This window comes from Aulonocara stuartgranti, assembly GCF_965226115.1.
Source record: "Aulonocara stuartgranti genome assembly, chromosome: 13".
Classification (NCBI taxonomy): Eukaryota; Metazoa; Chordata; class Actinopteri; order Cichliformes; family Cichlidae; genus Aulonocara; species Aulonocara stuartgranti.
This window is the reverse complement of record NC_138949.1, coordinates 6801031-6826317: the sequence shown is the minus strand read 5'-3', so window position 1 is coordinate 6826317 and position 25287 is coordinate 6801031. Positions and strand designations below refer to the sequence as shown.

General features: G+C 43.5%; 1 protein-coding gene across 1 annotated transcript; it reads left to right on the top strand.

Annotated features, from left to right (window-relative positions):
• Nucleotides 1–1216: 1216 nt before the first annotated feature.
• Nucleotides 1217–23642, top strand: slc1a4 (solute carrier family 1 member 4). The gene is made up of 8 exons (XM_082558162.1): nucleotides 1217–2494; nucleotides 13789–13831; nucleotides 15241–15306; nucleotides 18207–18373; nucleotides 18518–18751; nucleotides 19362–19556; nucleotides 19668–19802; nucleotides 20146–23642. The coding sequence occupies exons 1-8, from the start codon at nucleotides 1980–1982 to the stop codon at nucleotides 20372–20374; spliced, it is 1584 nt and encodes a 527-aa protein (XP_082414288.1). The 5' UTR covers nucleotides 1217–1979; the 3' UTR covers nucleotides 20375–23642.
• The last annotated feature ends 1645 nt before the right edge of the window (nucleotides 23643–25287 follow it).

Here is a 25287-nt window from a genome sequence, read left to right as displayed (position 1 = left end):
CCTGTTTTCTTCCCCCCTGCGGTTTACAATGGCAGGGCGCCAATGTTAGCCACTGTTAAACAGCCATGATTCCAGATCCACAAGCCGGTGGTTATTTCCATTATTCAGGCCACACAGCTGTGAGGGGAAGGGGGACAGTCTGTCTCTATTGGTGGAGACATGCAAAGTTTAACTCAACTTAGCAACAGCAGCACTGGGGTGAGTGAGGACAGAGGCAGGGAAACAGAGAACTGCCTCTGCGTGTGTCGTCTGAATATTGCCTCTCTCTCCTTTGAATGTATTAGCTGAAGGCTCCGCTGATTTTATTGTCATGCTTTCCTAAAACATTATATTTCACTTAGATTTTTTTCACAGTCATAGAAAATGTGTGAAAGCTGTTGCACCATCTGAAACAGCAACAGGCTGTCAGTTTAGTCATTATAAAGGAGTGAAAACAGCGCTATTCAACGTAAGCAATTCCCATTGAAACAAACTAATCAGACATTACAGTCATGCAAACATCATCGACTATAAAGGTCAAAAATTGATTGAGCGCCTAACAATGTCTGACATTATCTGATTTTACATATATGATACAATCTTTCAAATGATTTATATGTGGATCCAAGATATTACAAACCATGTTTAAAAATATATTTTATAATAAAAAGAAGGTCAAATGAAATTTTAACACGTTTTTTATACTTACAATTGCTACTCAAACATCAAGAATAATAAAGATAAACATCTTTATTAGACACAAAAGCCAATAAACTGTTTAAGGAAAATGAATATGAAAACCTTTCCAGCAGCAAGGCCGCTCCCTTTATTCGTACTTTCATGGCTTACCTTTGGGCAGCTGCGTCTTTACTAAACCAACTGCTCTCCAATGGGATCACCTTGTGGTCAAACACCAGCAGTGCAACAAGCCTAACAGTTCTTATCTTCCAACAGAAGAGACAGCTGAACCTTTAAAATGATGGAAATCTTTTTCCCTGTCGCTGCTGTTCCGTCTAAATGTGACGCTTTAAGAAAAGAAAAGGTGAAAGGAGCTGGTGAATAGCGCCCTCTAGGAGCCGCATAGCGCTGACCATGGTGTTGACAGGCCTCTGCTCTCCATCCACTATTCTCATTCTTGCACCCTGATTGGTCGCTTGCTTCAAGAGCAGATCTTGTATTCCACTGACTATTAAAGGCTTGTAAATAAAAATAATTATAATGAAAGATTAAAATAAAATTTTAAATTGCATGCAGAAAGGATTTATGAGTAAAAACGATACTTTAACATAAGAACAAGTTTAATAAAGCTCCTAAAATATCCATAATATTGCAAACAGTAACAGTTATAGCATGCAGCAGCACGGGTTTGTGACAGATCACGATTAATCTCATTACAATGCCAAAAAGGCTGAGACAGACACGGCCCACTGCACTGACTATTTCTGCCCGTTAGAGAAACAAATGTTGGTGTGATCCGTGTGAAAATGAAGAGAAGACAGCTATTTCACTAAAATACCTATGGGCGTAAATATTTATAGTGAATAACTAAAAGCAGACATGAAATAGGATGCTCTCGTCCTAAGCCCAAGATTCGGGCGGGCTTTCCAAAGAGTGCAGAAAATGAGTGACGTGAAAGGGTGCTTTCATGTGTTTGCATTATTAGGAAGAAGACAAGAAAAGCAGCAGAGCGCGCACTCCGGTGGAATGGCTTTTTGTCTGCTGTTTCAATCATAAAAACCTCAGTTATTTATTCAGTACTGGACCCTGGCAATATCCCACGCTCTTGCATCATTTGCTTTTGGTATAAAGTACCCCCTTTTGTGCGCATGTTCCACTTGGCTTTTTGAGTCGTAGCTCACTCTCCATTGGCTCGCCCTGCCGCTTCTGCGCTCAGAGTTGAACGCCGGACCAGCCTTCACAGAAACGTGTGTCCTACCCACGCTGTCTGAAACCGGACTGGGCTTTCCACGCCGCATCGGAGATAATAGAAAAAATTAAAAATGGAGAAAAAGAGCGAGATAAACGGACACGCCATGCCCGGCTCAGCATCCACAGACCAGATCCTGGAGAAGGGCTCGCAGAAGAGCCTCGGAGAAAAGCTGATGGAGTTTCTGAGAAAGAACCTGCTGGTGATCTTGACGGTGTCGGGCGTGCTGGTGGGCGTCGGGCTCGGGATGATGGTCCGCAGCATGAACCTGACCAAAGCGCAGATGACCTACTTCGCCTTCCCCGGTGAGATGCTCCTCCGGATGCTGAAGATGATCATTTTGCCCCTCGTCGTCTGCAGTCTCGTATCGGGGGCCGCCAGCCTGGACACTCGCTCCCTGGGCAAGCTGGGGGGCATCGCAGTCGCCTACTTTCTGGTGACCACGCTGATCGCCTCGGGGATCGGGGTAGCCCTGGCTTTCATCATCAAACCCGGAGTGGGCGCGGGAGCCCTGAACACCAACAACCTGGGACTGGAGAGCGTCAGCAGCAACAAGGAGACCACCGACTCCTTCTTAGATCTGGCCAGGTAAAGAGCCCTCTTTAATCGCCTTAAACAGCGCACACGGTAGCATGTTAGAGGGTAGTGGGGCAAGAAGGGGATTTGTGTGCTGTACTCTAGTGAATCTGATGGGAACTGTGGCACAGCGTGCCTCGGGGCGGTTTGGGAATGCTGGTTAGTTACACACACGAATGGCTCCACGCTCGCAGTCATCCTAGGCATGCGTGCGCACACGCTCAGTAAGGCTACGGCTGCTGTAGTAAGCCTCACATGTGCGCCACTGAAACAACCAAGTCCTCTCTGCCACTGTAGCAGACTTTATCTGTGTACTATCTAAATTACAGTTATAGTAAGATTTCAACGGTGGTCCTGTTTGGAAGTGTCTAAGATCAATGTCACAATCCGAGTGACCCCGTGGAGCAGGTCAGTGTATCCTGCAGTGTATCTGTAAACAGTGCTTTATATGTTCAGGTCGAATCTTCCACTGACAGTTCACTCTGCTGCAGGGACGTGCAGAGAGGTTTAAAGGGGCGGGTGCTCAAAGTTAAAAAGGGGCACATTGAACCATGCTGAATAACAACAACACACATTCATCAAGAATCTAATATGGGAAGGGCAGGGCTGTGTTGATCTGAGACTGTAGACATTAAAAAGTCCACAGGAGAGATGGTAGCTGATTAAACAAGTGTCATGAGATAATAACAAAATGCAAAGATTGGTGACAGCGCTTGGAACCATAAGGCAACGAAAAACTGTGACATAAACTCGGCTCTGCCTGTGAATCACTCTTTGCTTCTCTTCTTCCTTCCATCGCATCATTTCATATATCACTCTCCACTTGCTGTCTATCTGAGAACAAGGCACAACTTGCTATTGCAATAAACTATAATCTAATTGTCCACACCTAACAACTCTTGCACTTAATCTATAATAAAATGATGACAGAAAAATGTTATAGCACTGCCTTTAGTAGCCTCACACAGCTCCTACTGTTTCCTCCTCAGGTCCTTACCAGGCATGTCTGCACAATGTTATATCATGAGTAATATTTTTTTAAATCCAGCTAAATAAAACACACACATGCACACACAGTGACATTTTAGACCTTCTTCAGAATACTGTATATACTATGGGCATCATGGTGCTGATCCAGAATCCTTACATTATTATTTATTACTAGAGCTACAATAATAAAGCAATGAGGAGGGGGAAGTAATAAATATGAAATAATGTATTTATGATGATTCCATTTGTTTCACTATCCACTCTGTGCAGGGCAAAGCTTATTACATGTTTAAACTGTAGAGATACAATCATTTTACTGCTGTAAAATCCAACTTTTGTCTTATTTAAAATATAAATCTAATATAATCTGCTTCTTAATGTATGTTCTTTAAAATACAGCTTGTGTTTTTTAATATATTATAATAATTATTATGTGGACATGCATATTAGATCGTTTTTTAGTGAAATATAATCCCTCCAGAAAGGCCGGAAAAGCCCGGAAACTTACTTTAAAACTAAATATTGTCATGGTCCTGGGTCGGTGACCCAGCGCTTTTAGTTATCATTTTCCAGTTTATGATGATGATTATTATTGTTTGAGTTCTGTGTGTTATATTTGGTCTGCCTTTGAGTCTGCGTCTGTATCTGTCTGTCTATGGTGTCTCCCCATCTGTTTGTGAATCTGTCTGTTTAGTTCAATGTCTTGTCTGGTTCCATGTATCTGAGTTTCCTGTTTTATTGTGAAGGTCCGTGTCATATGTGAGTGTGATCAGTTTACGTTTCCCCTGTCCCGTCAGCCCAGATTTCTCCCAGCTGTGTTGCCCTCCTGTCTCGCATCCCCTGATTACTGGTGTGTGTATTTAAGCCCTGTGTGTTCTCCTGCCTGTTGCCGGTTCGTCTGTGTAACTCCGCGTCAGTCTGTGTTCCTCGGTGTCCTGCGCGGCTCTCTGCCTCTCACCCCTTTCTGGTACCCTCTCAGGTTTGTCATTTAGCTTTCCCAGTTTAGGTCTTTTGTTTTGTCTTCTCTCTTGCCTGTTTTGCCCTCTCACCATTGTGTAAATAAACATCACCAGCATTATTATCTACTGCCTGCGTTTTGGGTCCTTTCTCCCTCCATTCCCACACGGCTCGCCTCGGCAGCCGTGACAGTACGAACCGGCCACTATGGACCCAGCGGCAGTCAACCCGCCCAAGGAGCTCCGGGAGGACATTTTGTACTCAGTGGACAAATTAATTAACCTATGGCTGGAGCATGAGGGGAGAGAATTCCGCCAAAGCATAGCGGTTCGGCTTCAGCGTTTACTTTTTGGTCTCCCCTGGTTGCTCAGCTCACTTCACCCGCTCATACAGGATTTCGTTCTGAACGAGCTTCATCTTCTTCCCCCTGCTACCACCCACCCAGCAACACATGCTTCACTCCCCGACCCGACGGAGAGCGTCCTGCCCGGCCCGTCGGTCCAGCCTTCAAATGGGGAACAGCACTCACGCCGTCGACACCCCTCGCCACAGTCGGACCCCAGGATATCAGAGCAGCCGACTGTGGTGAGTAGGAAGGATAACAGTTCCAATTCGTACCTTGAGACTTTTTCTTCCGGGATTGTTCGGGGTGTGTCAGTGGGAGCTAATTCGCGAAGCCTACCTACCTTCGTGGTAACCGATCTCTCCCAGGTTGGCATTTTTAAGACTTCAGTGAAAGCAAAGGGCTGTTGTTCTTCTGAAACTGTTAAACCCGTGTCAGCCAACCCAGGGTCTGCTAAAACTGTGACATATAACCCAGAGACCATTAACACCAGCTCTGATAATACTAGGTCCGTTTATTCATTTGAACCGCGGCCTCAAGCTCAGTTAGCCGCACGGCCTCAGGCTCAGTTAGCCGCACGGCCTCAGGCTCAGTTAGCCGCACGGCCTCAGGCTCAGGTAGCCGCACGGCCTCAGGCTCAGGTAGCCGCACGGCCTCAGGCTCAGTCTCCAACTCCACCACCGTTGTCATCACAACCCCTATGTCAGTCACCCTCAGTTCTGCCCCCTGTTCAGCAGCCACCAGCCCTGCATCCTGTATCAGTTGTTCCACCTGTAAAACAATATAAGTCTATTCTACCCGAAAGACACAGCTCCTCGCCCATCCACTCCAAGCAGAGAGACACATCTAACAATACTGTTTTCGTTCCTCAAAAGCTGGCCCGATTAGAGACATTTACTACCTCCAGGGCCTCCCCAGAGTCCGAGTTACAACCCGCAGTTGACTCTGGACCCCTGGAGGCTAAGGAGTCAGCCGAGGACTGCACCCAACTGTTGCCTCCTGAGCCTAATCTATGTGTTGCTCAGCCCCAGTCAGCATCAATGCTGCCAGAGGCCCGTGCGCCTGCTGGTCCTGTTCTGTCTCTGCCAGGGGTCTCCGCACCTGCTGGTTCTGTTCTGTCCCTGCCAGAGGTCCCCGCGCCTGCTGGTTCTGTTCTGTCTGTGCCAGAGGTCCCCGCACCCACTGGTTCTGTTCTGTCCCTGCCAGAGGTCCCCGCACCCACTGGTTCTGTTCTGTCCCTGCCAGAGGCCCGTGTGCCTGCTGGTCCTGTTCTGTCCCTGCCAGAGGCCCGTGTGCCTGCTGGTCCTGTTCTGTCCCTGCCAGAGGCCCGTGTGCCTGCTGGTCCTGTTGCGTTCCTGCCAGAGGCCCGTGTGCCTGCTGGTCCTGTTGCGTTCCTGCCAGAGGCCCGTGTGCCTGCTGGTTCTGTTGCGTCCCTGCCAGAGGTCTTCGCACCTGCTGGTTCTGTTCTGTGTGTGCCAGGGGCTCCAGTGCCCACTGGTTCTGAGACTGTCTTTGCTGGGGGGCCCGTGGAGCCCATCCAGCCTTCTGCCTCGTTAGCTGGGGGGCCCGAGGAGCCCGTCCAGCCTCCTTCCTCGTCAGCTGGGGGGCCCGAGGAGCCCGTCCAGCCACCAGCTGCTCCACCAGCAGCCTCATCCACGCTTGCAGCAGCAGTTTCATCCATGCCGCCACCTGCTGCAGCGCCTCCGTCTGCATCCTCCACGCCGTTGCCTGGCCCGGCCTCTGCTGCATCCTCCACGCCGTCGCCTGGTCCGGATTCAGCATCCTCAGCGTCGCCTGGTCCAGCGCATGCTTCGGCTTCATCCGCTTCACCTGGTCCAGCCACTGCTTCATCCTCGCCTGGTCCAGCCTCCGTGTCTTCATCCTCGCCTGGTCCAGCCTCCGCATCACCTGCAGTGGCCTCCTCTTCAGCATCCTCATCAGCTGCTTTGCCTGGTCCAGCTTCAGCATCCTCATCAGCTGCTTTGCCTGGTCCAGCTTCAGCATCCTCATCAGCTGCTTTGCCTGGTCCAGCCTCTGCATCATCGTCTGGTCCAGCCTCTGCATCATCGTCTGGTCCAGCCTCTGCATCATCGTCTGGTCCAGCCTCTGCATCATCGTCTGGTCCAGCCTCTGCATCAGCTTCCGGTCCAGCCTCTGCATCAGCTTCCGGTCCAGCCTCTGCATCAGCTTCCGGTCCAGCCTCTGCATCAGCTTCCGGTCCAGCCTCTGCATCAGCTTCCGGTCCAGCCTCTGCATCAGCTTCCGGTCCAGCCTCTGCATCAGCTTCCGGTCCAGCCTCTGCATCAGCTTCCGGTCCAGCCTCTGCATCAGCTTCCGGTCCAGCCTCTGCATCAGCTTCCGGTCCAGCCTCTGCATCAGCTTCCGGTCCAGCCTCTGCATCAGCTTCCGGTCCAGCCTCTGCATCAGCTTCCGGTCCAGCCTCTGCATCAGCTTCCGGTCCAGCCTCCGCATCAGCTGGGGCTGCAGGGGCCACGCAGCCTTCAGGTCCCCTACTACCACCTCCACATCGTCGGTCATCTGCCTGGCCGCCTGTTGGGCATCTCCGCCACCGTGGACGCCCTCCTGAACGCCGCCACTGCCTTCCACGTGGCCGGCCCCCGGACCTGTTTCCACGCCGCTGTTGCCGTCCGCACGGTCGGCCCCCAGAACTGTTTCCACGCCGCTGTTGCCGTCCGCACGGTCGGCCCCCAGAACTGTTTCCACGCCGCTGTTGCCGTCCGCACGGTCGGCCCCCAGAACTGTTTCCATGCCGCTGTTGCCGTCCGCACGGTCGGCCCCCAGAACTGTTTCCATGCCGCTGTTGCCGTCCGCACGGTCGGCCCCCAGAACTGTTTCCATGCCGCTGTTGCCGTCCGCACGGTCGGCCCCCAGAACTGTTTCCATGCCGCTGTTGCCGTCCGCACGGTCGGCCCCCAGAACTGTTTCCACGCCACTGCCTACTGCGTGGCCGGCATCCGGACCTGCCCCGTTGCCATTCGCATGGTCGGCTTCCTGAACTTGACCATCTGGGCCTTTTTGGACTCTGTCCCTCCGTCCTGGGCCCCCTCCGCCCGCCCTGGTCGGGTTGTTTTCTGTTTTGTTTTGGTCCGTTTTTTTTTTTTTTTTTTTTTTTCGTTTCTGCTGGGCTGTCTGGTGCCAGCCCTTGAGGGGGGGGTACTGTCATGGTCCTGGGTCGGTGACCCAGCGCTTTTAGTTATCATTTTCCAGTTTATGATGATGATTATTATTGTTTGAGTTCTGTGTGTTATATTTGGTCTGCCTTTGAGTCTGCGTCTGTATCTGTCTGTCTATGGTGTCTCCCCATCTGTTTGTGAATCTGTCTGTTTAGTTCAATGTCTTGTCTGGTTCCATGTATCTGAGTTTCCTGTTTTATTGTGAAGGTCCGTGTCATATGTGAGTGTGATCAGTTTACGTTTCCCCTGTCCCGTCAGCCCAGATTTCTCCCAGCTGTGTTGCCCTCCTGTCTCGCATCCCCTGATTACTGGTGTGTGTATTTAAGCCCTGTGTGTTCTCCTGCCTGTTGCCGGTTTGTCTGTGTAACTCCGCGTCAGTCTGTGTTCCTCGGTGTCCTGCGCGGCTCTCTGCCTCTCACCCCTTTCTGGTACCCTCTCAGGTTTGTCATTTAGCTTTCCCAGTTTAGGTCTTTTGTTTTGTCTTCTCTCTTGCCTGTTTTGCCCTCTCACCATTGTGTAAATAAACATCACCAGCATTATTATCTACTGCCTGCGTTTTGGGTCCTTTCTCCCTCCATTCCCACACGGCTCGCCTCGGCAGCCGTGACAAATATGTTCCCTAAAACGGTGACAGAGCTACAGACCCATGACAGCCTTGCACAGGTAGCCAGCAGCTATGACCAGCACTACCTGTGCAGTTAATAAAAGGACAGGTAATGTTTGTCGCGCTGTTGCACACACAGCACGCTCGTTTGTTTCAGTTCGTCATTTGACACAAGACATCTTACCAACGTGTACGTAATAAGCTAATACTCCTGGGTGCTACACACTACAGTGCACGCTGTGCACCTACTTACTGGTTTTGTCGCATCAGTCTGTGTCTCTGAGTTAACTTGTGTTTCTCCTACAGCTCCGGACCGCAAAAAATGCGCGTGCTCTTTGTGAGCTCGTTCCCGGCTCGTAACCAGCGCGTTCTGCCGTCGAGGGCGATCATTGGTTAAATGTGATCATGTGACTGATGCAAGCCAGATCCTTTTATTTAGCAAAACTATGATTAATAGTTAAATATTATTGTTGAGGGGCACAGACAGGACTCCGCACGCACACACACATAAAAAAAATAAATAAATAAAAAAAATTTAAAAGTTGCCTCAACAAAAGGGCACTTTGGGCACTCATCAGGAAAGGGGCGGGTGCTCAAGCCCCTCTAGCCCCCCCCTCTGCACGTCCCTGCTCTGCTGCTCTGATGTGGATGGAAAGCTTTGCCTAACAGTTAAAAGTGTTTTAATGTTCCCACTCAGATTGAGAGTGGGCACTGCACTCGTCTTAAAGAACTTTACGTGTCAGTGTAGCCTAATAGTTAGTTTTACTTGCATCACCTGTAACCCTCTGCACTTATTTTCAGAGCTGTATCAGAAAGCAGATGTCAGTTTTACTAAAAATCTGCTCCACCTTCACTGCAATCCGATGACTGTATCAATGAGTACTTTTACTTAAAGTATTTAAAGCCCTTCTTGCTTTTAAATAGTTGATTGCCGCTTTACAATGCCATGCTGCTACAAATTCTTGTCTAACCTCTGATGTAATTAGAGGAGCTGTAAGTGCCACTTACAGCAGGGAAAGGAGGGTTGCACAGCAGACCTTTGCAGAGTCATGTCACATCTGATCGACACCATGCCATAACATAAGTACCTGTAATAATGGATTATTTTTAACCTAAGTTAGCTGCCACTGTTAAGAGTGTATCTTGACCCCACTGTTACACACAAATGTGCCCGATAGGGGATACTTTATAGAGCCCAGATTGCAGTCTGATGGCTTCCAGGGGACAAATAAGCACAAATAAAAAATCTACTGATGGCTTTTCACTGATTATGAAGAGACACAGTGTCTTTGGGGCAAACTCTTGATTATACAGGTAGAGGTTCTGTGGTACAATTTTCAACTCAACTCCTTGTAAAGTTGGTTGATTTTTTTTCCAGCATGGCAGTTGTTCATGAAAGCTTTGCTGCTAGCCTATAAATATCAGTGTTCTTCAGCAGCCTTCAGTGGTTAATAATAAGTTCCCACAGTGTGAGGGAAAGCTGACAGCTGTTGAAATAGTAGGATGTATTTTGGGGAAGGCGAAGAGGTGCAGAGCCTGTAGCAGACTGTAGTGCAAACAGCTAGCACATCTCCCTTATCATGATAGCAGGTGGACATGCTGCTGTTATTTCTCATACTTTATGCTTTTGCAGGTATTCAGATGGTGTAAATTTCACAGTGGGTTACATCAGAACAGGACAGAACGCAAAAGCTAAGTCCAGTGAAGAGAGTGTTGTTTTCTGCTACATATAGACTAAGGTTCATTTATTTGAGCAAAGCTATTGATTCAGAAAGTAAGAATATTTTGGGAATATTCATTTTAACAAGTTTCTGATTCAGGTACTATTGAAAAAGCTAACATTTAACTTTGCAGGTGGAGCAGGTTGAGGGGGGCTAGTCTTAGTACCAGATAAATCACTGTGCATTTTCTTGATATAGACAGTGTGAAAGATGGTGGCTGTTGTGACGTCACCCCTGTTGCTTTCTGAAGTCTGTCAAGCCTCAAGATTAGTTTCTGCTGTCTCGACTTCATCTCGGCTTCAAATATGGGATGAGGTGGGGCAGGTCTGACTGTGAAACCACTCACACATTGCCTAACAACTTCTAAATCACAAGCCTTTAGCCAATGAGCATAGCGTAGATATTCCTTCTTTTCGAAACATAGTACAGCCACAATTTACATAACAGACTTCATTGGAAACATTTACTCACAATGCTATTTTCCCATAAACTTCCACAAGACTTTTTGAAACCACAGATACTGTATCAACACCTGGTGGACTGAATGCAGGTTTAAGACACTTCAGCAATGGTTTCATTTTTCCCACCCAGAAGCTTTGTCCATGCTTTCTGCTGTCTATGTTCCATAAACACGTGTCATATCACAGGGTATTACATTATTTCCCCCCCACTCCAGATAGTCTATTTATTCAGTGCACCACCAGGCACGTGGTGTTTGACTAAAAACCTGAAGGTTCAGCCAGTCAGTTTTATTTGTGTCAAAGTATCAAAACGCTGGTGTTAGCTTTGTGGCTTGCTAGCCTGCCCATTTTTTAAATAACCTCTCTATATTTTAGCTTTTCTTTGCTAGCTTTTAGGACTAAACGTATATTTTGGATTGTTTTAACTTGTTTCTGAAACATGCTTACCAATTCTGCTTGATAGCAACTAACTATTTAAGGCATGGAAAGCTAATGCTCGCTAATTTAAGAAACTAATAAGCATTTTATTTTCATCTTCTTAATAAGGCTGAGGTTTCTGCACTTTGCATTTTGAAGATTTACTGTTAGCATTTTAGCATTTTAGCTAGGACTATATTGGCGTTTACTGCCAAAAGTGAACGTATCTTAACGAGAGGCTAAAGCTAGCAAGTTTGGGAAGTAACCTGCATTCATAAACTGTAGGAGGACAATTCACAGCCACACACATCAGCTATTTAATACTGAGTTATACATTAATAAAAATTCAAAAATGTTCTCATCAAAGCTGAAGCACAAATTTATACCACTAGATCTACTGGCTGGATGTGTCCATCCAGTAGAAAGACCTGTAAACTGTTGCATTAGTGCCATCTAAAAACCAGAAGAACCAGCAACAGACAGACAGGTCATTTCAGATCACATCATTGGACTTGAATTAGGCCTTGAAATGATCATTCATGATACTTGGCTTCGATTAATTAGAAAGTCAAGCTATTATGTAACATCAGTCCACAGAGAGACAGTGGGCCTCTAGGGAGACTCTGGGAAAATCATGCCAGCTCACTTCTGGGTTCCCAGGCTTAATCCAGATTCTCGCTGTGGTCATGTGCTAGGATGAAACCTGACTGCCTTCATATAAAGGAAAAGAATTTAGGGAATCTTGGGTTGCAAAAACATATCACTTGTTTGCAACATCAGGAAAGGAAAGAAAAGACTAAGTGAAAATATTGTGGCTACCTGCCAGCGTGTCCTGGGGAGCTGAGATATTCAACAGCTGAAGCAGCATTTGTCCCTGAACTCAAGGCAGAGTTGACGGGGTCATGGTGCTATGAGCTGAATTGCTTGGCTCTGGTCTGGCCATGGGAATAGATGTGAGCAAAGCCTGTATTTCTTTGCACAATACAGTGTGACCCCAGAGGATAACGTTACAACAAACACACAGCAGTACGTAGAAAGGGCCTGCAGGCTTCTAGTAATCCCTGCATGATTATCTTACAGTAGTGAAAATAAACTCCTTGACACTCTGTCTGTGACAATCTGTCAAGAAAATGTTTGAATGAGGGATTTATAACGACAAAAGGGATAATGAACCAAAGTAGGCTGTTCACTTTGAGGATGAATAATAAACTCCCTGTAAATCTGGTTATTATCCTCTGCATTACTGAGATTGCCATAAATATCAAAGACAAAAAAATCATCTCAGTGCCAAATTACTCCTATTGTTCCTCACTGTCTTTTAGTAACTGACTATTGTGATTATGTCACATTTCCCATGCTGTTATTACTGTCATGATTCAAATTATGGAAAAAACAAAACAGCAATACTGTGTGTCTATTGCTGATCCAAAATCCAGTATTATGGACTACATACAGGTGTACCTGATCGCTAACCAGCAACGTCACTTATACTCTGTGATATTCAGATTCTGGCAATCTGGTAAATTCAGGTGCAGGATGAATGCCGTGCACTCTTTGACAAGTTGCAAGATGTTGCCATCGGGGACTTTCTGGCATTCAGAAAGTGTGCTTGGCCTGCAGCAGCATTTGGGTGGTTGTTACTTGACAAAGTAACTCCCAAAAAATTGATTCTGTTCATCTGGACGTAGCATTTTCAGTGAGAGACAGTGACAAGTGACTTCTTCAGTCTCGACTGATGAACAGAATCAACTTTTAGGGATTTCCTTACCTGGATCATTGAGAATGCATCGAGACATGTCAAAGTAACATCTAAGATAATCCCAGTTGCAATCAGTGTTCTCCTGTGAGTGCTTCTTGTGACCATGTTAGACACAAGATTGTACTGACACTCTTAGTAGTAGTGACACTGTTAGTAGTGCTTCATGTTGGCAAAATATCTCAGTCACTATTGGAACGTGTTGCCAAGAAATTTTGTAGCCTTTTGCTATGGTAATGCAGAGCTCAAGTAAAGTTTGTCGAGCATTTGACAAAAGAACAGCAGCCAAATAACGATGAAGAAAGAATAGAAAGGAAATTAATTAAAAGAAAACTTAAGAAAATACGAATCTTCACTACACTGTGCATCAGTTTTGTACCAGAAACTGAGTAGTATGTGAGACTTGCAGTGCTTGAGTTAGAGTTTGAAAAGTATAAAGCGATTGAATTTAGTCTAATTTTATTTTCCGCATCTGCCTGACTTTGCTTTACCTTTAGTTGACTGGAGAACAGTGAAAGCTCCAGGGAAAGATAACTAACCCTAGGTAAGACCTCGCTAATTTGTTTTACGAAAAGCTGAAACAGACAGCAGGTTCGTGTCCGAACATGTTTTATCAGGGAGTTTGGGCTGCAAACTTTAGGGAGGATCCTGGGAAAAGGCCAAGATACGACGATGATAAACGAATCCTGTTGAGAATTTACTGTTCGGGTGGGATAGCCACATGATTCTGAAACACTTGTCCAATCTTGTTGTAGATGTTGGCCTTTTACCATTTGTTCAGATAAAGTGGCTCACACAGGAGAACAGGACTGAGATGACTGTAATTTTCTGTGGCGCTAACTTGTTTTTGCTTCCGTTCTCAGGAATTTGTTTCCAGCAAACTTGGTGGCTGCTGCCTTTCGTTCTGTGAGTGCCAGCTCCTTACTTCCTGCCCACCCCCACACACGCAGACACACACTCCTTTTATCCTCCTCTTTCTGTCCTCTTTCCTGTATCACCTGTGTCTCGTGCAGATTGTTCATTCAAATTTATTTTCCCAACCACACGGATGCTCCTACAAATCCATTTAGAGTTGCCATAAATCCTGGTTAGAGCACCAAGAGCCTCTTAATGAGGAGACATCCAGAATAGGGTCCGCAGCGCTCCCCTGTTCACCCGAACACCTCTTTTTCTTGTCCCTCACCAGCCGTTACCATGGCGAAACCATTCCATTAAAGCTAGCCTAGCAACCCACCTCGCCTCGGTACTCCTCAACACGGGCCGCTCCATCGCACAACATCCTGGCTGTTACAGCTAAAACAAGGACCTGGAAAATTCAATATTTGGAGATGAAGTGATAGAAATGAACTATACACACATGCACACACAGGGAGAAAGGAAAGCATGTTCACACTCTTTTAATCACGCACAGACACACTTCATCAAACCTTAAACTTCTCCTAAACCACACCTGTAAATTACACACACACACACAAACACACACACACAAATAAGTCAGTTATTTCTCACAGAAAGAGTGAAAAAGTGTTTAAAGTGAAGCCAGGTTACAGAGTTCAGTGTACCCCCACACACTCAGTATATGCTGTGGTAGAGCCCCCCGTGGGAACGGCTCCAACAGTGGATTAGACCAAGAAAGCAGAGGAGAGGGGGGATTTACACAAAATGACAGGCAGCTCGATGTTTAAACAGACGTTTAAACAAATGATGTGTGAGATTTGGATTATTGGATAGCTGGCTTTTTCATTTGAGACTATACCCATCTACTCTGTGTGCCTACATGCCCAAGATCGTTTAAGAACCAAGACTTTTTTAAGCTCATATAGATCTTTAGGAGATGTTGGAAACCTCTACCCTATAGGGGTGTCTAAAGAAATGCTTTGAGGGAAAGGGGGCATTGTTGCAGTTCTGTTTACTGAAAAGACTGAACATCAGTGGACCGTGTCCAACGGGGTCCCAAGTCTCCTACAAAAAGTACTGACACAGTGAACTACTCATAGCCTGAAAATGTCCAGGATTTTTTAAACCTGCGCAACCAAGAAGAGGCCCATGGGAAATCAGAAAATAAAACCCCCGAGGAAGACTGGTATAGGAAACATCTATCATATTTTAAAAAGGGGGTCAGTGGCAGCTTGTGGGTTCCCTTTTGTTCCTCAGCAATGTCTGTAAAATGTACTATTTAAAGCAGTTGCACCTGATTATTCAAAAAGCAACTCTACAGATGTCATATTAGATTAGAATTCAATTTCTAAAAACATTAATTTATTTCAGCAATACAACAAAATAAACAAGCACATGTTTCTTTCTTTATGTTACAGTACGCAACCGACTACAAGATGGTTGCTGTGGGGAATGATACCAATGGGACGACCCTCTACCAAAAGGTAAAAGCTGGGAACGTCTGTTGCGTGAAGTTTTGCATGCAGACTACGTAACACGTAAAGTACCAGATTACGAAAGGAAAGTGCTCTCATCAAACAGTTACCTCTGTCAACAGGAGGTTGAGCCATCGTCCATCCTTGAGGTACATGTTTGCTCTGAGCACCTTGTTTGTATGTCAGTCACCCGTGGGTGCAAAACCACTGAATAAGCAGTATGTGCACGTCTAATGAAAGAGCTGGTTTTGGGAAAGAGGGTCAAGGCTGATGGTGAAATGCTGATAGCCATGTGAACAGTACAATCACTACAAATAAGGCTAAAGGCCAGTCATTTTTATTTATGAGTTTTTAATCTGTCTTTAGCTCACTGGTGCCAAATAATTGTTAGATAAATATTTACTCAATGAGTGCTTCTAGTACTAGTTTTAGTACTCTTAAATTCTAAGTATTGATATATTTCCTATAATTTCTTGATGTCATAATCTGATTTTATAGATAAAAGGTGTTCAAAAAGGGAAAAACAAGTCACTTAGTAACTTTAGAACACAACTGTGTAGACTGACACTATCACTAACGTGAATGTGAGGGGACATGCTCACATACATGTCTCACATGCAGGGACATGCATGCTCTTAAAAGTGTGGACAAGCGTAAACAGGGTTTTTTGCATTTACCATCCATCCATGCATTTTCTTCTGCTACTAAAAAGCATGCTGGACTCATATAGTGCAGTTATCTTTATCTAGTGCTCACATGTTTTCCACTTCTCCACACAAGTTATTATTCCATACTGTGATTATACTGTGACAACACTAGAAAAGAACCGCAGGCTAAATAAATCTAGTAAATACTGAATACTTTTTAATATAAGCTTATATGAAGCTTCAGCAGTCTGAGTTAGCTAAAGGCATCTTTGTCTTGAGTGCTTTTTTTTTCTTTTTGATTGCCAGGCAACAAAACTATATTACTACAATGGCTTCATAAGCTACAGTGCCAAATCAGAACAATAGCTGTCTCGAGGTGCTTTATATATTATATATACAATAAGAGGGAGAAAACCCCAATAATCAGTTGACGCCCCCTATAAGCAAGCATTTCAGCAACAGTGGGAAGGGAAAACTCCCTTTTACAAGAAGAAACCTCCGGCAGAACCAGGCTCAGGGAGGGGCGGCCATCCGCAGCGTGAGGGGAGGCAGGACAAAAAGGTGAAAGACAAAAGTGGAGTTTCACACAGTAACTGTTGTAGCAACCAGGCCCTTACGATTACATGCAGGTGTTGGCCACCATGCAGGTCATCTTGACCCAGCAAGATGGCCTGCATGCCTGATGTGAGGCAACATGATGTGCTGGTCTTTACTAGGAAGGAAAAACAAAATCCTGACAGAGGACCAGCACCAGATTTCTTGATTGCCACTTGCCTGCTACTTGTAGTGGATGTTGCATCATAGACAAGTGTATGATGGCTTTGCTTATTTGTCAGCAGGAGAGACAGTCGATCGGAAGCCGGCTAACAGATGCATAATGGTACACAGACTGCTAAACAAAAGCATTTAGGGAAAAGTACAAAAGCCTTTTTAGGCTTGTACCACAGCAGCATCCTGTTAGTTAATACAAGGAAGCACTTTTAAAGGTTTTTAGTAGCACTTGCACTCAAGTAGCTTGTTTGTACTCGAGGATCGTTAAAGAGCAAAGAGAAGTTTTATAAGTTACTCTATTTGATTATATAACTTGTTAAATTTTGAGGATAATCTTTAAATCCTAATGCTTCACCCTAGAAGCTATGGCTTGTCCCCATTGACCCAGTATGGGGGAACAGTGGGGGGAATCTGATTTTGGCATTGGTCCATGGTATTTGTGTGCCGTGGGTCTTGGTGGACTGTCGCCCCCTACACACCCACCCCAGTGCCAGGGGATGAAGCTGGTGTAGCTGTGGGAGAGCTCAGCACAATGGAAAGGGATTGAGCACAGGATTTGTCCTTGTCCCTATTTGTCATCCAGTTCACTGAATACTTCTACTGCCTCCAGACTTTTGCATTCGCACATACACACTCTGCAGCACGCAAAAGGTGTCGTATATACTACTGCAGTCTACACAAGCTCTATTATTTGACAAGTTTATCTTTCCACAATGAAAGGATACACATAAGGTTCCATCCAAGAGTTCAATGTGTGATTATCAGTGTGGAACTCCTATTGTGTGAAGTGTTTCAACTTGTTTTCTTAGCTAAGTTGGATCAAGTTGGATCAACAAGCAATTTTAGCCTTGCAGGCAGTTTGAATTATGGGTCAGTGGACCACCACTTTGGTCCAGTCTGATCAAACGTTTCTACAGAGAGTCATAGTTCTCAGAGGATTAATCTCAAGCATTCACAGTACAACCTCACAGTAGTGAGTGGCTAGTGTTAAGATATGAGCTGACGTAAATATGAGGCGAGCGAGAGCCAAAAAAACTTAATTCTGTGTCATGAAAATTTGTTAGTTGTTATTCTCTCAAACTGTAAATTCTTCTGAAGCAACTCAGGAGAAGAAGTGTATTGTTGCTATTTGTGGGCGGCTGAAACTGTGTGATTCAACTTTGCTTTTATATGGACAGAATGAAAAAAGAAAGGGATCTGGTAAAGTTGCACGGTCAACCACTGCCTAGGTAATGCTGTAGCTCTTCACTTTCCAAGAAAAGATTCTTCCACTCAAGCTCTTTAATGTACTTTCAGTGACACTAAGTCTTAGTAAAACAGATGCTCTTGCCAAGATACATTTGTCAAACCTTCTGCATGGCTGGAGACCCTTTCCTCTTCTGTGTTTTGCTCCCTTTTCACTTAAACCAACTAGGTTTTTGACAGCACTTCTTAACACCGTCTTGTCAGTATGCTCAGGCTCTTACAGTGTGACTCTGCTTGGTGCCTTAGGTCCCTTATGGTACAGAAACAGATGGCATGAACATTCTGGGTCTGGTGCTGTTTGCCATGGTGTTTGGTGTGGCGCTGAGGAAACTGGGTGACGAGGGAGAGGAACTCATCCGTTTCTTCAATGCTTTCAACGAAGCCACCATGGTGCTGGTGTCCTGGATCATGTGGTAAGTGCTCTTGGATGAAATTTATTGAAATGTGGGGATATTTTATGACATTTATTAGTCAGTTAAATAAGGATAGACATTGACTGTCTGTGCTGCGCTATTTATTGTTGTATTTGACTCTTCCTTTCTCCTGTGTCTCTTTAGGTATATCCCCTTTGGCATCATGTTCCTAGTGGGCAGTAAAATTGTGGAGATGGAAGATGTGGTTCTTCTGGTCACCAGCCTGGGAAAATATATCTTTGCTTCGATTTTGGGCCACGTTATCCATGGAGGCATCGTCCTACCCCTCATCTACTTTGGTTTAACGCGCAAGAACCCCTTCAGTTTCCTGTCTGGCCTAATAACACCCTTCACCACTGCCTTCGCAACCTGCTCCAGGTATACTGGTACATTGCAGAATCACTGATGAGCTGTTACAGGGAACCTGCAAATCAATGAATATAAATGTATGTAAATAAAAAGTTGACATGTAATATTAGTGAAGTCTTAGTATTTGGCCCTTCGTGATTTCTTATTTTTTGCATATTTGCATATTTATTATGAACATCATCACTGTGGAGGAATTTTCTTCCACTCTTCTTTGTAGAATTGTTTTTATTTAGCCAAATTGGAGAGTTTTTGAGCATGAACGGCCAAAGTATCAGAGTCATATTTAAATCTAGACTTTTAATGGGCAACTCCAAAAACTTTCAGAGGTGGACTTGATGGTGTGATTTGGATTATTGTCCTTCTGCATAATTAATTTGAGCTTCAGGTAGACAGCAGAGTTAATGCTTCAGTGAATCATGGCAAGTTTCAGATCTTGATGCAGCAAAGCAGCCCCTAATCATCAAACCACCACGACCATGTTTGACTATTGGTACGGTGTTCTGCTGGTATGTTAGTTTTAGGCCAGATGTAATGGGACACAAACCTTCCAAAAATCAGTGTGACAGACACCAAAAAAAAAGAAAGATTTTTTTCATTTGCATTTTTCTTCTCTCATTAGTTCAGCAACTCTACCCTCTATGATAAAGTGTGTGGAGGAGAATAATGGTGTGGACAAACGCATCAGCCGCTTCATTCTGCCCATTGGGGCCACGGTTAACATGGATGGCGCTGCCATCTTCCAGTGCATCGCTGCCGTCTTCATTGCTCAGCTCAACAATACCGAGCTGAACGCTGGGCAGATCTTCACAATCCTGTAAGTTAAGGGAATGAGAAAAACTTTTATTAAGCAATAATACCACCAACATTTCCTACTGGCATAAACAGGTGGAAATTTATTGTGTTTCATTGTGAATCACACTTCCAGGGTGACGGCCACAGCCTCCAGTGTTGGTGCAGCAGGCATCCCAGCCGGTGGCATCATCACCATTGCCATCATCCTGGAGGCCATCGGCCTGCCGACCAACGACCTGTCCCTCATGCTAGCTGTTGACTGGATTGTGTGAGTGTCATATTAGAAAACATAGGAGACTACAGATGATCACGTACACCTACACCTCACCTAGCGTATAGTAAGCCAACTAGATCAGAGTTTCCCAACTAGATCAGCGTTTCCCAACTGTAGGACCAACAGAAACCCCCTGCAGTATTTTCCTAGAGCAAACACACACATAGGTTAAACAAACAAATGGAAATAGGTCATATTTAAAATACAGGTTCTTCTTTATGATACTAAGTTCAATTCTTCTTTTGAAAAGCAAAGGCCTTTTGTTAGTACAACCTTCTGTCTGCCTTGATGCCATCATCATCACAAAATTTGTCACAAATGTTCTCTTTGTGAACAGAGATCGTACCACCACTGTAGTGAACGTGGAGGGCGACGCTCTTGGCGCGGGAATCCTCCACCACATAAACCAGCTGGAGATGAAGAAGCATCAACAGGAGGGGGAGCTGTCGGAAGTCCGAGTGGAGGCGGTGGCCAACGTCCAGGCAGAGGAGGAGACATCTCCATTAGTCACGCATCAAGCCAAAGCCTTAGAAGCTATGCCGGAAGCCATTGAGTCAGTGCTGTGATCCCAGCAAGACTTTTTCCTTTCTTGACCTTTTACCTTTGACATCTCTGACATGCTGCTTTTGTGGAAGCATTCTGATTCAGTGTAAGGCCAAAAAAATGCCTGCTAGAGCATGGAAAGTCCACATAGTGTCACTGTTATTTTTAAAATTGGGTTTCGATTCTGGCATCTTAATGCTAAATTGAATATATATGAAATTTTAGAATAATTTACACTGAAATGATTTGCCCAGTCACTTAAGTCAATAGTTTTTGTATTTTACATTTTATTTATTAAAGCATTTTGACATGAACAGTGACAGAAACATACAAAGTCTAAAACATTCCCATAAATGTGACAGTTATGTTCATCTTACTCCAGTCACTGCTCATCGGCAGCTTTGTATAACAGGACATGATGAAGTGCATTTATTTCTTTTTATCTTCAGACTGCAAATACCATGACATGCTTAAACTATAGAGGATTAACAACTCAACAGATGCTGACAAGTAAGAGTGTTTAACCAATCTTGACGATGTCTGTCATTGTTTAAGTACTGGTCAAAGTCTGGGTATGCGCTTTACTTCAATTTGATGTCCCTTACTTGAATAGCTGGATGAAAACAACACATTTTGTAGTGTCAGGTTAGGTTGAAGTGGTAATTGTGGTAACTATTTGGGCCTCAGTTTGAAAGTAATATTTTTCATAATCCAGAGAAAAGTTTACAAGGCCTGTTAAGAGGTTTTAGAACTGAAGAAGCTTCACAGCTGTAAAACATCTTCAAGAAACCCAAAGGAGTCAAGTTGCTTTCTTTCCAAGCTCCTTAGAATATTGGTCTGCATGCATGTATGTTCTCATGAGGGAAAGGTCAATTGTATGGTCTACTCTCTAAATAAAACAAGACCCTATTTATCTCTGAGAAAACAACCATTCTTCACATCAATATTACTACAGAGAAAAAGCTGACATCAGCATTTTACAAGCAGATGCCAACAATTTTGTAATGAGAGCAGCTTAAAAGTCGTTTTTGCTCTTTAAAGTTCAATGTACATCAGCCTTTTTAAGTTAGGTTAAGGTTGTACATACTGGCATATTTCTTAGCTTTTTGTGACAACATACTTGTTTGATGTTTAGCTACACTGATTTTAGCTATTTTATTAAAAAGAAAATATAGCTAAGAGCATTATTGCTATGCTACCAAGGAGTCTGAAACATAGCTAGTTTGGTTTCTTTTTTGTTTGCTAACCAGCTAAAGCTGTGTTAACACTATGCTAACAGTAAGCTATGCTAGAATTTTTTAACTTATCACTTTACTTCTTTTCTTAGCTAAGTATCATGTCAGGTGTTTAGACTAAGTCCAGGGAAGCCCACTTGACACTAACAACTGTGGCTAACTAGACAAATATAATAATGATATAGATATAAAATTATTGAAGGATGTTTATTTTCTAGCTTGCTATTCTTATTCTGGGAGTCAAAAACAGGTTTGGATGATTTACTGTCCATAAATGTCTCATTTATGTTAGCCCTATGCTAGCCCATTCTGCAGCACCTCAGTTTATACTTTGTCTGAAATAAGCCATTTTATTGTGTCTTTAAGAGCCCCATTCTTAAAGCCCCCTTTGTTCTGATTGGCTACATTCTGGAAGCCAGCAGAGGAGAAGCACCCTGTTCTTGTAAGCTATATGACCTTTACTTTATGAAAGTCGAAAACGTTTGGAGACTTGGTATTCTGGGCAGTCAGAAGCTGTTTGAGCTTTTGCCTCACAGTGATTATATTTACATATGCTAAATGTAAATGTGGCAAACTTTAACTATGTTTAATATGAACATTCAACAGAAAATGGGGAAAAGATGTTAAAAAATGGTTTAAAAAGTTGAATACTTCACACACAGCTGCCAGAGTGTGTGTATTTGAAGGACTAATATAAGCCGTTGATACTGTTAAAGCTAACAGTTTGTTTGTGAGTACTGTAACCACACTTCTTTGACACTCCAGGTCTGCTTTTATTGAAGATCACATGTGAAACTTGAAGTTGTCAGTAAGGTCAGTAGTTGACAGTGGTGTGTCTGAGAAATCACAGCAAATTCATAAGTCATTCATTCAAAAATCTAAATCCTCATCAAATGTTTACACTCAAATACTGGACCAAATTGCAGTTCATATCACGCTGCACATTATTTTGTTGCAAATCCATCCTTTGATTATCGGGGTGATTTTTCTCAGTGATGTCCGAGTCTTGTGCCATGACATTATGACACCAGAGTGGAAATTATATGATGTTTATTAATATTTATATTTTATTGTTTTTAAGAGGTGCATCCTAAGCCGTGTCAGAGCATCTGAATCCTACTCTTCTCGCTTACTACATAATTTTATATTCACAAATGAGCTCACTGACTGATATGAGTCTAGATGGTGCCCCTCAATACTTTGTGGTAACCTGGGATGTCCTGCTGATTTATGGTTTTGCGTGACCGCCAAATCTCTGCTGGTTGAGCAGCAGGATGAGTCTTTGCTGCCCTCTGCTGGCAGTTATGTGAAAGTACTAAGCTGCTTGCATCTCTTTCTGCATCTGTCTGAAACTGCATGACAGTGGTGATATCTGCTATTTATTTGATCTGTCATTTAACAGCTGGTGATGAGACTGCTTTGCTCTTGTGACATGATTCTGTATTTTCAAATGAAGAATACTCAGAAGTGAGGGATTCTTTTTTGTTTTGTTTTTTCACGTGTGAAATGAAGTCATTCATGTCGCTGTCCCCTTACTTGTGAGACGCTCGTTATGATGTGGTGGTGCTACTTTAGTTGTCTCCTTTAAAGAGGATGTAAACTAGTTTGTTTCAGGACTTATTACTCAATGGTACAGATTTCACACCTGATTTTTATAAGCTAACAATTTCTCTCTTAACTTAAAGCTTAGTAAACTGTATCTTGTACAATCACATGTAATTACACATGATGTGGTACATGTGTGATATATATTTTAATTTATTGCAATTAGTTTGACTTTTTTGTATTATTTGTATGTTATCCTTTTAACAGTTTCAAATATATTTGTCCTTATTGTACACTTTTTAACTAAACTTCACCTGCCAGTGTTTCTGATGACCTCCTCCTCTTTTCTTTTAGGAATAGCTGCTACATTTCTGTGCCGTCTGTACAGCTGTCACTTTCCTGTTATTTTTGCTGTCTGTCAACATTAAAAGTTATTAAAGTTTTTTTGTTGTCATGCAACCCAAATGATCTGTTTTGATTCCTGCTTGTATCAATCTAAGCCACCCAAAAGGGGCAGTTATTTCTGTGTTACACTCTCACAGCTCGAACAACGCCAATTTGCTTTCTTTGCTGTGCAAAGTTCTTTTTGTAGACATTTTTCTTGTTTTTTAAATTTGCTGTTTAATATAGTGAAAGGTGAAATATTATAATCAAGCCATATTTTTTAAGTATATTGGAAACAGTCACCAGACAAGTAGATTTAATATCTGAAGCATCCAACTGCTGGGAAAAAATATTCTGGGAGTCAGTACATATCCAAAGAGTAAAGGGCTCATTTTTGCACCACTTCTAGATTTTAAGGGTGAATATTAGGAGCCAAGAAATTAGGTCAAAGAGCTAGATTCACTCAGAGATGGAGAAAGATGTAATAACTGCTCAGTGACACTTAATATACTGCAGATTTAAAGATTACATGAAATGTCTTCATTTTAATCACATATTGGATCTGTATATGATGTGTGAACATAAATGCAAACAAATGTTGCATGAACAGCAGGATAAACAGGTTAGCTTGCAGTAATGTGGTGAATTCACGCGTTGGACTGATACACACAGTGGCTGTAGTTTATTATTATTATAGATTATTTTACAGGTAATGATGCTTAGATCCACTGACTGAATTCAGTAATTAAACCAACTTCATACTGTCAGTGTAAAGACAATATACAGCCTACAGTTAGTGTAGGTAATGGGACACAGCCGAGATTGCTGTGAAACATCTGCTTACATCCTGTTGAATTCAGTTGTGCACTTCCACAACGAGCAGCAGGTCAGCTGATTACAACCTGTACAATATGAAAATCTACGGGAGCTTATATTAGAAATTATTGTGAGCTTTTAGTATTTTCCCCATGCTGAGCCACTACAACAGATCTTAGTGTTCCTCCACCTGAATCTCCGTTTAGGTGTGGAGGCAAAGTCACCCTCTGTTTCTTTCTCTTTTATTGCTTGTGTCCTAAACAGTAACAGTATCAAGCTGAGTACATTCATTAGAATTAGAATTTAGATTTAAATAACATTTGTATTCTCGTGTACTAATATTTTTGTATTACATTAATATAGGAGACGGTTTAGTTACCTGTGCACAAAAATAGATGGTAGAATTGTCCTACTTTATGCTTTCTGACTTTTTTTGACTGTACTTTTTCACTTTTATTTGATTCAAACCTGCCTTTGTTCTCTCCGTGTCTTGTAGTTGTATATGAAAATGTAAGCTGGATAAAGCTCCACCAGAAAAATCCTTTCAGTCCATCTCCAAGTATTTGAATAATTAATTGGTGCTTTGTTGTAATGCACAAAAGGTCTGTATTACAGACACTAGCAATTAAAAGACTTATCTTCAAGATACAAAAGTAAAACAGCAGTTCTTTTGTCACGACCCAACTAAACCCAGATACAAGACACAAGTTTACTTACCTGGATAGTAAGGTACAGCAGACAGTTTGGATGGATCTACCTTTAGCTGAGTATATTTGTAATGTGTTGCAAAAGTTAAACCCAAGTGGAGACTTCTTAAACAAAAGACACACCTTTGGTAGAAAGTCCAGAAACCAATTAATCCAAAAGAAACAACAGAATCCAGGCAAGAACTCGCACAAGGAAGAGTAGAGAAATCTAAAGCTGCAAATTTACAGTCATGACTTAGAAAAGGTAAA

What these genes read in the sequence shown, in the direction of transcription:
- slc1a4 (XM_082558162.1), top strand. Translation starts at nt 1,980, where the DNA reads ATGGAGAAAAAGAGCGAGATAAACGGACACGCCATGCCCGGCTCAGCA. An exon ending in CTGGTGTCCTGGATCATGTG is followed by an intron (nt 18,374 to 18,517) that starts GTAAGTGCTCTT and finishes GTGTCTCTTTAG; the next exon opens with GTATATCCCCTTTGGCATCA. An exon ending in CTAGCTGTTGACTGGATTGT is followed by an intron (nt 19,803 to 20,145) that starts GTGAGTGTCATA and finishes CTTTGTGAACAG; the next exon opens with AGATCGTACCACCACTGTAG.